Raw genomic sequence first — 13,161 nt, forward strand, 5'->3', positions numbered from 1 at the left:
TGGAAACTGGAAAAGGAAATAACAATTGAAATGTAACCAAGAAATACTCAATTTGATAAAGATGGAGAAAAAAATCATCGTCAAATAAATACTACCAAAAACATATTTAAGGTACCTTTATAGTAACATGATTTAAATATTCACTTTTTAAAAATTAATCATTTAAAATTTAGCATATCATATGTAAAATCTTCAACAAATTTTGTTTTAAGGTGATTTAAATTGCATCGCTGGTGCAACTTCCAGAAATGGCGCTTTTATTTGGGATATTCAAAAGGGCAAAATGATACAGCGATTTAATGAGGTAAGATTAATTTACTACTGTTGAGTAGCAGAATATCTTACTGTATATCATTTAACTGTTTCATCTCAACAATGCACTGGCATGTATATTTTCTCAATTAGAAAGAACTACAACCTTCAAGACACAGGCATCTAAGGCAGGGATGAATAGTGACTTACTCCCTTCTTCTAGGTGGGAGGATTAACAGCCTCATTAACATTAGTGTAGCTCTAACCTTCACTGAATTGTGCTTATTTTGTTTCAGACATAGGAACCAAGGTGTGTCAACATGGCAATGACTCATGGTAGCAAGGGCCTGACTAAAATCATAGCTCTACTACAATATTTTGTTCTGTTAACAATATCTCATTGTATAGATTCATTATTGTCTTTTTTTTTCATTATTGTCTTAAACCAATTTTTTCACCTATGAAATGAAGAGGTTAGATTCCACAGTCACATTGATCTCCTTTTAAATGCATGACAAGGCTGTACAGCTAGCCTATTAGTAGGATCAAGAAACAAAGCACCACACTGAGGTATCTCTTCTCACATATGTTGAGGCAAATTGAAGTATATGCCTCTCTCTCTCTCTCTCTCTCTCTCTCTCTCTCTCTCTCTCTCTCTCTCTCTCTCTGTCTCTCTCTGTATATGTGTGGTCATTAGGAGAAAAAGACATATATTTAGGCAAAGTACAGTATGCTGAGGGTTTTTTAAAGATGAATGTCATGTCTATGTGTGTTAACAATAACCATATGAATGATTTGGTGGTTTTTGAAGTGCCATTGTTTAAGCGATTCTCAGCATTTTTTAATGAAGTTATAGAGTATTTCTGAGGTTTATTGGAGAGGCATATAGGACAATAAGACAAACCTATAGGTCACAATGTAACTAGACCCTCACCATGGCCTTCCGTAAGCTTCCTGGAGATCTTTGTAACTGCTGTTGAAAGAGTTCAAAGAAGCCATATCAAGCATGTGACAAACATAAGGATATGGTAGGTTTGTATAAGCAAGTACCCTTATAAGGCAGCACTGTAGAGAAAAATGTTCTTGTGGCATGAGAATTGACCGTGACCAGAGGGACTTCTGTGTCAACTTACCTATTTAAGGAGGCTTTCTTAAAGTTACTAGAACAGATAGCATTCCTAAAGAGCACTTTCCTGTATGGATGATCAACTGGTCCACTTACATTATATCCTAAGGCACAAAGTAGCAGTATGTCTCTGTCCTTTCCCAGAAAGCCTCTGAGTTAGTCATCTTTGGATCTTTTGAGCAGCTTACATACAATATCATATACCCACCCAGGGTCAGAGATATTCATATCCCATTATTCTGACCAGAAATCAAAGCCCTATAGTTTGGATCACATAGTGTGATAGATACAGTTAGAAAAATAAAACAAAATCTTGTTTTAAAAAAATGTGGGGGCCAAGGACTGATAATTGAGGTTGTCCTCTGAACTCCACATACACACCAAGGCAGGTACACTCTGTATTCACACACATGCACACACATGACCATACATACATCCCATCACACACAAATAAAAATTAATGATGTGTATATGCATGGACATATTCAAATTTCTGCCATTGGCATAGCTATATTAGTATCATCTAGAATAAGTTACTAATAAAAATGATTCTTAGAAATAAGTAAATTTTAAAATAAATAATTTTATTGTGAACTGTTTTATATTTTTTAAGCATGGAAAAAATGGGATATTCTATATTGCCTGGAGTCATAAAGATTCTAAACGAATAGCAACCTGCAGTGGTGATGGTTTTTGGTAAGTGCTATATCTGATAGTGTGAAGTTAACCTTTCTAGAAATGACATATTTGATCATCTCAGTTGTATGTTTTGTTTGTACTACTGTGCATTATAAATATTATTTAAATCCCCATGTAGGCACATGCCGTTTTGGCGTGACATATCATTATTGAAGAGCAATGTAACACAGAAGCATTTCAACATACAAAATGGACCAAATACAATTTGACAGTTTTCATGTTTTGTTTGAGGCAGAGTCTTTTAAGGCTTAGGTTGGCCTTCAGTTCCCTAAGTAGCTAATGCTACCTTGAACCCCTGATCTTCCTCCTTTCATCTGTCAAGTTTGTGATTTACAAGGGTACACCGCCATGCCTTGAATACTCATTGCCTTCTAAATGAGGATACTAAAGGAAAAGAATGAACTGCTTTATGGAAACTCAATTTCCCAGAAAATTTAAAAGACACTAGACAATATAAAATAGACACCCAGATTTTCAGATTCTACTATGTATAAAAGGATAAAAGCTGTTGAAAATAGGAATATGTCAATTAATTTCACTGTGCTTCCAATATGCATGCTTTCTTAATTCTCACAAGTCCCAGGCAAAAGTGAATTTCCAAGTAAGACCCCAGACAGAAATAAGTACTTTATTTTAAACTAATGCTAGCCTACATTAGGAATGAAGTTGTTGAGAGTTGTTCCTTAAGAATGGGGAAACATGTCTTCTTCATTAGATCTGGCTGTTTAAAGTTCAATTTTCCCATGCCCACTTTTATAATGACAGGAAGAAACAGAACAGAGGTAAACAAAAACTCATTTTGGAAGTAACACCATTAGTGGCCTTCCTCCTTAAGGAGTCATTTTGTACTTGGTATACACTAAACTCTAAACAATGTGCTTAAGATTTTCTAAATTAAGTAATCCATAATTAACTACACCACACATTGAGAGCCTTATTCAGTTCCATTCATCAGCATCAGCCATCACCAGTATGCAAGCACCTAGCAAGCTTTGATAAGCTTAGTATGGCTTAAAAGCACCTTCCAAAGAGTCCTGGGACATGTAATGTGCTGAAACAGCTTCTTGTATTCCTAAGGAACCAATACCCTTTGCATTGTGGCAATAATAAGATAGGTTGTCAGAGATTGCTTCATTTCTTGTCGTCTAATTATAAGGGATACTTTCCTCTATCAAGGATCTCCAAGTTTAAGTTGCATTTCTGAGTATACACCAGGAAAATGTTTTGATCTTGGTGTCCTAACATTGAACAAAGTTTGTGAATCAGCAAGCAAAATAAATTTTAAGCACTTAAATATCAAGCTGAAAATCTTTATGAATGTATATATTATATATATTAAATCACCTCCAAAAGTACATGAAACTATACTTTTTTATAATTAAAAAATCTTTCCAACAAAATAGCTTCTGAATCAGTTACCATAGTTAATTTTATCTAAATGGGTTATCTAATTATCTAATTCATATTATGTGAACACTTATAGTTGAGAGAATTATTTATATATAGCTCTCTCCTCTCTGTTTTTCCCTGTGCATGCACATGTGAGTGCGTGCGTGCGTGCGTGTGTGTGTGTGTGTGTGTGTGTGTGTGTGTGTGTGTGTTTTACAAGGTTTCTCTGTGTAACCTTGGCTGTTCTGGTACTTTTTTGTAGGCAAGGCTGTCCTTGAACTCATAAATATGTATAATTCTTTGTCTTCTGAGTTAGGTAGGATTAAAGCACCTTTTCTTTCTTTAAGTGTTCTGTGCAATTTTCAGAAATGGCTTTTTATCTTCGAATATCAACCTTTGAATCCTACAGTTACGATTTTGCTCGTTTATGTAATTTTAGCATCATTCGAACACTTGACGGTAAACTACTACACAAGTACAAACACCCGGCTGCGGTGTTCGGCTGTGATTGGAGCCAAAACAACAAGTAAGTTCTCATTTCCTCAGTAATAATTATGCTTCAGAGTGTGAAAAACAAAACAAAACAACAACAAAATTATACCTACTCCCATAGACCTCACCTATTCTTGGATACTTCCCTCAAATGGGGAGCCTTATAACTACTCAGTTGTTTTGGCCATTTATAGTCTGAAGAATAGTGATTTGCTGCCCTCAAAATAATTTTATAATACACTGGGGGAACAACATACTGCTAAGAAATAAAACCATACAATGTGAAACTCTGGAGCAAAATGTCCTTCCTTTTTGACTTTCTTCTAGGCATCTAAGCAGTTCTACATTGGCTTTCTCCCGCCCCCAGCTTGTGCCATAGCCTCTGCACTGCGTAATTCCCCAAGATGTAGAAGTTCAGTGGGTGGATTTGAAAGACAGGCTTGTATGAGAACTACTTATCCTGTAATAATCAGCTTTCATTTCAAATTAAATCCAAGTAAAATTCCACTAAAATTGGACTTCCAACTGACTGAACTTCAAAGAATTGTGTAGTTTGTATTTAAAAGATAAGGTATAGTATGAAGCTTTCTTTAGGTGTTGCCAAAAACCACATGAATTCCTTTATGCTTCCCTGTACTAAATGCAGAAAAACATAAATAAATGTTAAAAACATACTTTCTGAATCAAATAACAAACAATACAAAACAAAGAACCTGTCTTTCTCCCAGTATGTATGCTGCAGTAGAGAACAGAGGGTTTTAGCATGTACCCAGGTGATATACAAAAAAATTCTTATCTTGAAAACTATCACTGACAACAAAAGCTGACATGCAGAGTGTCTCAGTGTTTTGCTTTGTTTTTCACACTCTGTCATTTCACAGTTGTCATATTTAGTCAGCTACTAAGACTGGCTATACTTATAAGAAAAGTGAGGCAGAGAAGCAGACTCAAGCTCAGCAGACTGACGCTGCTATATTAGAATGGAAGGATCCCCAACCATGGCATAAGGTGGATCATATTTCAAGAGACTCGGGTCATACACACATCCCCACAGCGCTCGCTCTCTCTCTCTCTCTCTCTCTCTCTCTCTCTCTCTCTCTCTCTCTCACACACACACACACACACACACACATATACATATCACACATTCGAGCACTTGTGAAGGTACACACACACTACCAGGAAATATCAGGGCAGAGCTAAGCAGTTTTTTTTTTAAACAGCTTAGAGCATTTGTCCAATGCAAGCTGACTCTATTCCTCATCCCCTGAGGTTAGTATTCTCTCTGAATAGCTTTAACCAAGACTGCCCCTTCCAAATATGCAGTGCCTGGGTATTTAATGGTTGATTTTGAATTCTTTCAAAGTCCTCTCAGAAGTCACATGCCTTATTATCCTTTCCTCCAGTCACCTTTGCTACGTTGTGATCAGGCTGCAGATATGGTTCAAAGGCAGGGTGCAGGCTCAGCATATGTGAGGCCCTAGAACACCTACTTCCAGCACAAAGGACGAAAGGAAAGCACAGGTCTATGCACATGATTCCTATGTGCCAATCCAGGAATATTCTCCTACGGACTGTGGATAAAAAATGGAAGTTCTTTTTAAGCATAAAGGACAATCATTAAATCATAGAAGAACCAATGGTGAAGTCTCCTGCTTTCATGTCACATCTGTCCTACTGACTCCCCAACTTGTCTTCCCTCCCTCATGGTCTACCAGTTTCTCACATATATCTACTATATATCATTCCAAGTTTTCATACTCATCATATTGACCATTTAAGCCAGCCTGGATTACATGGCTTAATATAACACTTTCTAGATCTGTCCATACCAAGCTCTACCAGTACTATAGGCCCTACAGATTAGTATTGTCAAACTGATTTCTGTCTGTGCCTACCATATGAGCTCTGAACAAGGACACAGTAAACACACACACACACACACACACACACACACACACACACACAGGGGGGGGGAGAGAGAGGGGGGGACAGGGACAACGACACAGAGACACTGAGAGAGACAGAAAGACAGAGTGACAAAGAGACAGAGAGAGAACATACAGAGACATCTGGAACAGTTCTCAGCAGAGAGAAAAGAATCAGACTATATATGACCAAGGCTAAGGAAGTGGGGATGTGGTAAAACTATATGAGTTACAAGGAGGCTAGGAGGAGGGAAGCCTGTGAACTGGAGCAGTCTGGGTGTTTTACATAGAGAAGGAGGTGAGAAAGGCTAGTGTGGACTTTGAAATGTGCAACCCTCCATTGGAATAGGACCTGAAGGAGCCTGGAGGCCAGCATGCACTCTGAGTACTAATAGGTATATCAGATGCAAGGGAAATGGATATTGAGGGGAAGATGGGAGGAAACCATTTGACAATTTCCCAAGGACCACCACATATTATCTAACAGCCAGAGATCCATCTATAGTGCAGCGGAAGATGAGACTAGACTCAATTTTGGACCATGTCAGTAGGCCTGCCCTTTTAGGGGGAGAAATATGTTGTCTTTTGTATAGTACATGAACTTTGCCCTTCTTTTCCCAAGGCATCCAAGCACATTGACTATCAGTTTCCTGAACTAGCAAGCTAGTAATTAGAATTGTGACATATTTTAAAAATTGTTAGTAGTAATTAATCTTTGATGGTCATATTTTAACATCTCATTGGTGGCATTTCAGAGACATGATAGCCACTGGCTGTGAAGATAAACACGTCCGTGTCTTTTATGTAGCCAGCAGCTCTAACCAGCCTTTGAAAGTATTTAGCGGGCACACGGCCAGAGTGTTCCATGTCAAGTGGTCTCCTCTGAGGGAAGGAGTTCTCTGCAGTGGTTCTGATGATGGGTATGTTCGAATTCGAATCTTCCTGTCCTTCAGTGAATGAGCTTATTTCTCAGAACTGTACATGTAATATTAACAAATTATTTATGGAGAGATATAAAATGAGTGCTTAGCACCTAGACAACTAATAGCAAGACAAAATAAGTTTTAAAGCCTGACTAAATACTATCTGGTTTATACTGCCACTGTATTCCTGATTTTAATTATTTTTGTTTATTTTGTTCAAGGTAGATTGTTGTTTCTCCATTATTATCAAGAATGTTCATAGAAAGTTATTTTAAAGTAAAAGAAGATCGGAAAAAATTTTATAAAACAGTAATTTATAACTTTTTTGTGTTTGATGTAGAAAACATTTTGTACTCATGAAAACTGACTATAAATCTTGGCATAAGTGAAACATATTAGAAACAAGAGTAATTTTATACTTTTTACTCTTAGCAAGAGTTTCTGAAATGGTATGTTTATATTTTTGATATAATTTGTTTATCACTATTTAAAGATAACCTAAAGTTATGTCAAAAATAATTTTACATTGCACAAATACAAGTCAGAGTTTTATTGAATAACTGAAGATTTTCACCTTCACTCTTCTGGGTTAAATCCCAATTAATTAGGAAAAATTATTGGAAATGTGACTTTCAGTATAATTACTCTATGAACTTGAATATACTTTTATTGATGACACTATTCCAATTTTTCCACATAAACTTTAATACTAAATTTTATTCTGCATGAAAAATAGAATCATCATGTAATGTCTGAAATATATTTTTAAAAGCATCGTTTTACTGATTTATGATGTAGTCATGTGTCTTTACTAAATTCAGTTGATTATTCCCATGGTAGTCACTATTAGTATAGTATTTATAATAAATATATAAAAATATAATATATAAATAAATAATATAAATATAGATATTTATACATCCCAAATCTGTCTTTCACGCTTAAAGCAACATGTCCTCAATATTCTAGTTAGTCTTTACCAATGTAGCAGTTCATATTAAACCATTTCTCTCCCTCTCTCTCTCTCTCTCTCTCTCTCTCTCTCTCTCTCTCTCTCTCTCACACACACACACACACACACACACACATATTCTGAAACATTTTATTTTTTCTGATTTAAAATTTTTCATGTAATATATTTTGATCATTTTCCTTCTCTGGCTCCTCCAATATCTTCCTTACCTTTTTATCTTCCCAACTTCATGTACTCTCTCTCTCTTTCCTATCTCTCAAAACAAAACTAGAAACAAAATAAAAACCAAAACAAATGCATAAAAATGATACAAAAAAGACCAAAAACAAATTTAAAATTTTCTGAAACACTATATTTCCTATCAGTAATAAATTATCAGTAAGAGTAGGAAAAAGTGCGTGAGAATAGATAGCCCTAACATATATCTGCTGTAAGGAGAAAATCTGCATGTATGAGATGTGAAACGCTTTTTAAAAATTGTATTGTTTTACATGTATGGGTGCATGGGCGTTCTGCTTCCATCTGGGCACCGTGAGCACATTTGGCGCCCAAGGAGGCCAGGAGAGGGCGTCAGATCACATAGAGCGGTAGGTACAAGTGGTTATGAGCCATCATGTGGTTGCTAGGAACTGAATCCATCTCTTTCGGAAGAGTAAGCTGTTGTTCTTAATAACCCTGAGTCATATTCCCGCTCCATAAAAATACTTTTAAACATGCTAAAAATATATATATGTTCCATTGAGACAATGTTAACATTTTGGATAAGTTATAATTGAGACATAAAATTGTCTTTCAGCTCTGTTCGAATCTGGGACTATACTCAAGATGCTTGCATCAGCATTCTTAATGGACACACTGCGCCTGTGAGGGGATTAATGTGGAACACTGAGATCCCATACCTACTAATATCTGGAAGCTGGGACTACACTATCAAAGTGTGGGACACCCGAGGAGGAGTTTGCCTCGACACCGTGTATGATCACGGTGCAGATGTGTATGGTAAACTCTTTTCCATGCATTCGTTATTTGGATGTAGTTATGATGCCTTTTTTTTTTTTTGAGCAACGCAGTAATTAGCTATGGTATTTCATTTTGAAATAATATTTTTTTCCACAATGGAATAAACACGTGTTTATCTTTTGCAAACCTAATAGAATCACCATAACATAGCCAAAGAGACATTAGGGATTATTCAGAGGATGAGGCTCATTAGCATGTGGAGCTCATTCTGCAGGAGCTGAGTTTCTGTGCACATGTATTTGTGGCAGGTACATGTGCAGGTTGGATCCTGTCAGTTCCCTTACTCCAGATCATGAAATTTACAATAATGCTGATATAACTTATCTAACCATTATCTTATTTGGGTGTATTGGTAGCAATGTTTGTTTCTTGAATATAACAATTGTTAGTTCACTTAAGCTTGTGATAGAAAGCAAATTACCCTTGTTGTAGTTATATTTTCTATTACTCTTAAGCCTTGCTGGGAGTACATAGGCATGTCCTGGATAAAAAGGACCTAATGCTGTGCATTCACAACTATATGCTTTCCTTCCATTGTTTTCCTTCTAGCAGAGGTTGTGTAGCCCTACCCCTAAGTGAAGGACTGCAGGCAGTCTGACTGCTGAAAGGAAGAGAATCAGTTTTTTAATTTCCAGAGATGGATATGAGTCAGTCATCCAATCTCTCGTGGTTAGCCCTAAACACATGTATATACAGGCAACACTAAATAGGATCAGTAGGTTACGTGTGTATACAAACGCACACATATGTACACACATAAAAAGCAATAATTACATAAGAATACATCTGAGTCTAAGAAGTAAGGAGTATTGGTGGGTGGAACGCTATAGTACACATAAATTTATACATACACACACACACACACATATACTTACTGATAAGCATTCTGAAAACAATCTTAGCTTTTACATCTGAGGGTTTCACGTTATGTATATGTGGATATACATATTTGTGCATATATGTTTCATTTATTCATCTGCTAATTCATAGATTTCATGATCCCTAATGGAGTTACAGTATATTTTACTGCCTGACAAAATGAAATTTTGTTTTCTCATAATCATACATTTCTAACTGTATTTACAACATATTGTAAGCAATGTATTACCTTCTTGAATTAATGAGATACAAGTAGAAATTTGGCTGAGAGAGCTTATGCATTACTCATATTCCTTCCTAACTTCAATTTTGGCATAGTTTAATTTAAAAAAGTGCATAATTTGTTTGAAAAAAATTGTTTCCTAGGTTTGCTTTTGTTTAAACAGCCCTTCTTTTTCCCCATCAGGTTTAACTTGCCATCCAAGTCGTCCCTTCACGATGGCATCCTGCTCCCGAGATTCTACAGTGAGACTCTGGTCATTAATACCTTTAATCACCCCTTTACAAATAAACATTCTGGCAGACAGACCTTGGGAAGAAATTATCGGGAACACCGGTATTTAATATGTACATGCACTTGATCCTATCTTTAAATACCATTTTCTAAGTAAACATCCTCAGTGATTTGTGTCTTTCCCTCAGATAACGCGATAGAACAAGCCTCTCCTCCACTACTGTGCGGGAAAGCATCAAAAGACATTAAACAAGAAGTAGAAAAACTAACGTGCAACCCTCGAGTGAAAAAACTAAGATTGTTTTCAGAATGCTTATCGGTAAGTATTATAGGAATTATAAGTGGACACTGTCTCATTAGCGAACATGAGTCGGCAGAACTGCTGTCTTTGCACTGTACCCTGTTCACACTCACCATCCCGGCTCAGCCCATGAATTTTAACATTATCTGTACAATATCAGAGAGCAAATCTAAAACCAGAAAAAAAAGGAGAATGCATATTTAGTTTGCTGTTATTTGATAATTTAGAGAACTGTGTGGCATAATACCTCTGAAGGGATGAAATACTGGGAGGATTTCTTTTCTGTGCCATTGGTTCTGGTTATTCTGTACCTGCTTCCAGTCTCCAGGTGGCAGTGACAATTTGTGGAATTTGGTGGCTGTTATTAAAGGGCAAGATGACAGCTTGCTTCCTCAGAACTACTACAAAGGAATGATGCATTTGAAACACCTCATCAAATTTAGAACAGTAAGTGAAGCGCGCTTGTGTGGTATACTCAAAGAAAAATTTTCATTTTTAACTATTAAGGTAAAATTGCTGTTGGGCTGAAAAAAACACTGAAAAGATAAAATAGTAAGACCTATACTGAAAATGTGAATTATTTAAGAAGAGGTTGAGGTGGTCATGGGTCATAGAGATTGAATTCCATGAGTCCGCAAGTTGAATTCGGACTCCATGAAAAGTTTATCTCTACCCTGTGACCTCAGGTGATTATAGCCTATGGACTCTTGTGACTTTTATTTACCTCATGTCTGAGAGAATATACTTCATTAACAACAAAATCTGCCCTGGGAGCTAAAAATAAAAAAGCAACAGTTTATATATTTTAATGAAATATAAATGGTTCAGACAGCAAAAAAAAAATCATGCTAGGAATAAGATTTGATGATTACCTTCATAAAACAAAAATTCTTACGTCATAAATGAAATGCCTGATAATTATTTTAGAAGCACCTTTACAATATCAGAGATTGGAGAGTATTTTTATATGTCCAACCAGTTGTGTCCCAGCACCTTTGGCCTCTGGAATTCTAACTCACCTACACTAAGAAAGGGTAAGGACAGTAAGAAAGGGACTTCTATTCTTTTTCTCAAATATATGTTATATATTTTAGGACACTGAGGCAGACCTCTTTCACGGTGCTTCTGAGAACTGATCAAAATATTGCAACAACTATCATATCCTACAGATAAAAGTATCATATTCAGAGGATGGAGGATGGAGAGATGTCTCAGAGGTTAAGAGCAATGGCAGGTCTTCCATAAGACCTGAGTTCAATTCCCAGCAATAACATGATGGCTCATGACCATCTAAAATGGAATCTGGTGCCCTCTTCTGGTGTGCAGCATACATGCATGTAGAATACTGTATTCCAAATAAGTAAATCATATATATATATATATATATATATATATATATATATCACATTCAAACATTTAACTTCCAATAGTACATGCTTTAACAATATCTGATTTTCTACTCATTCATGTACTTATAATTTTTTCAGTCAGAAGCCCAAGAACTAACGACAATCAAGATGTCTAAATTTGGTGGTGGTATTGGTGCACCTACTAAGGAGAATAAACTGAAGGAAGCTGCTGAGATCCACCTGAGATTAGGACAAATTCAGAGATACTGTGAACTCATGGTCGAACTTGGAGAGGTAGCGTGATATTCATTGAAAAGTAATGTGTCTACACAGCACCCCACATATTAGGGGAATGACTAATTCATATAGAAGTTAACTTTGCCATATAGAATTCCTTCTTTACCAAGCTCATGTCAGATGTATGTATACCACAGTCTAGCAGGGTGTCCAGGCTAAGAACATCAGCCCCACTTAGGAACACCTATGACCTACAAATCAAACTTGAATGTGCAGTTCACCCAGGCATGCCTGCTCTAATTAGCCATCCTGCACATTCTCATTTTTGCTGAAATTGGAAAATTGCTGCCAAGATCTTGAATGTATGTGTGTTGGCTGATATGCTCAGGGCAGGATCTCCTCCACTTCTCACTAGATTTATTTAACCGCATGGCAGAGACTTTCATAATTTATAAAGAAGTCTAAAGCAACAAGCACAGATTTCACAAAAGCTTAGAGTGATGTGTATATATAAAATTTAGAAAATAGCCTCCCTTTGACAGGAGGGTACTGACTGTAATGAAATATGGAGACAGTGGGGGCTTATATTCTTGGACCAGGGAATTGGTCACCTGGTTATAACAGTTCATTAGCCTTTAAATTCTTTTTTCAAAGATATATTTTAGATCAGGACAGATTACCTCTCTATCACAACAAAATTAATGGTAAGGTGGCATGAAAACAAAACTTTATCACTTTTTAAGAACCTCTAGGTTATTAACATTTTTACTACACAATCTGGTATTATGAACACATATATGGGACCTGGAGGGGGCTCGATGGTTTGGAGTGCTTGATTCTCTCCCAGAGTCCTAGAGTTTGGTTATATCATGCTCAGAACCACCCATACCTCCAACTCCAGAGGATCTGACACCTTCTTCTGGCTTCTGTAGACACCCACGGTCACATGGCCTACACTCGCGTACATAGATCCATAAATTTCTATCAAAAACAGAGAAAGGCATAAATAATATTAGTAAAAATTAAACATGCAGTTGCTCAGAGTATATCAAAATAAAATTTAAACCAGTTTTTTCTTTTTCTTTTATTGGATTTTTTTATTTACATTTCAAATATGCTCTTTCCCAGTTTCCTTTCCA

General features: G+C 36.3%; 2 protein-coding genes across 11 annotated transcripts in view; both read left to right on the top strand.

Annotated features, from left to right (window-relative positions):
- Nucleotides 1-13,161, top strand: part of Erich1 (glutamate-rich 1) — a gene marked incomplete at its 5' end in the record, with an annotated part of 52,793,804 nt that overhangs the window by 14,310,043 nt on the left and 38,470,600 nt on the right.
- Nucleotides 1-13,161, top strand: part of Wdr17 (WD repeat domain 17) — a 120,611-nt gene that overhangs the window by 62,748 nt on the left and 44,702 nt on the right. For all 11 annotated transcript variants that reach the window (NM_001447115.1, XM_087588874.1, XM_087588881.1 and 8 more), the window contains 9 exon segments: nt 213-304; nt 1,992-2,074; nt 3,906-3,992; nt 6,642-6,806; nt 8,579-8,781; nt 10,088-10,237; nt 10,324-10,454; nt 10,758-10,883; nt 11,924-12,079. In NM_001447115.1, coding sequence (NP_001434044.1) covers nt 213-304; nt 1,992-2,074; nt 3,906-3,992; nt 6,642-6,806; nt 8,579-8,781; nt 10,088-10,237; nt 10,324-10,454; nt 10,758-10,883; nt 11,924-12,079 — 1,193 coding nt within the window.

This window comes from Rattus norvegicus, chromosome 16 (genome assembly GCF_021556685.1).
Source record: "Rattus norvegicus strain SHRSP/BbbUtx chromosome 16, alternate assembly SHRSP_T2T, whole genome shotgun sequence".
Taxonomy (NCBI): domain Eukaryota; kingdom Metazoa; phylum Chordata; class Mammalia; order Rodentia; family Muridae; genus Rattus; species Rattus norvegicus.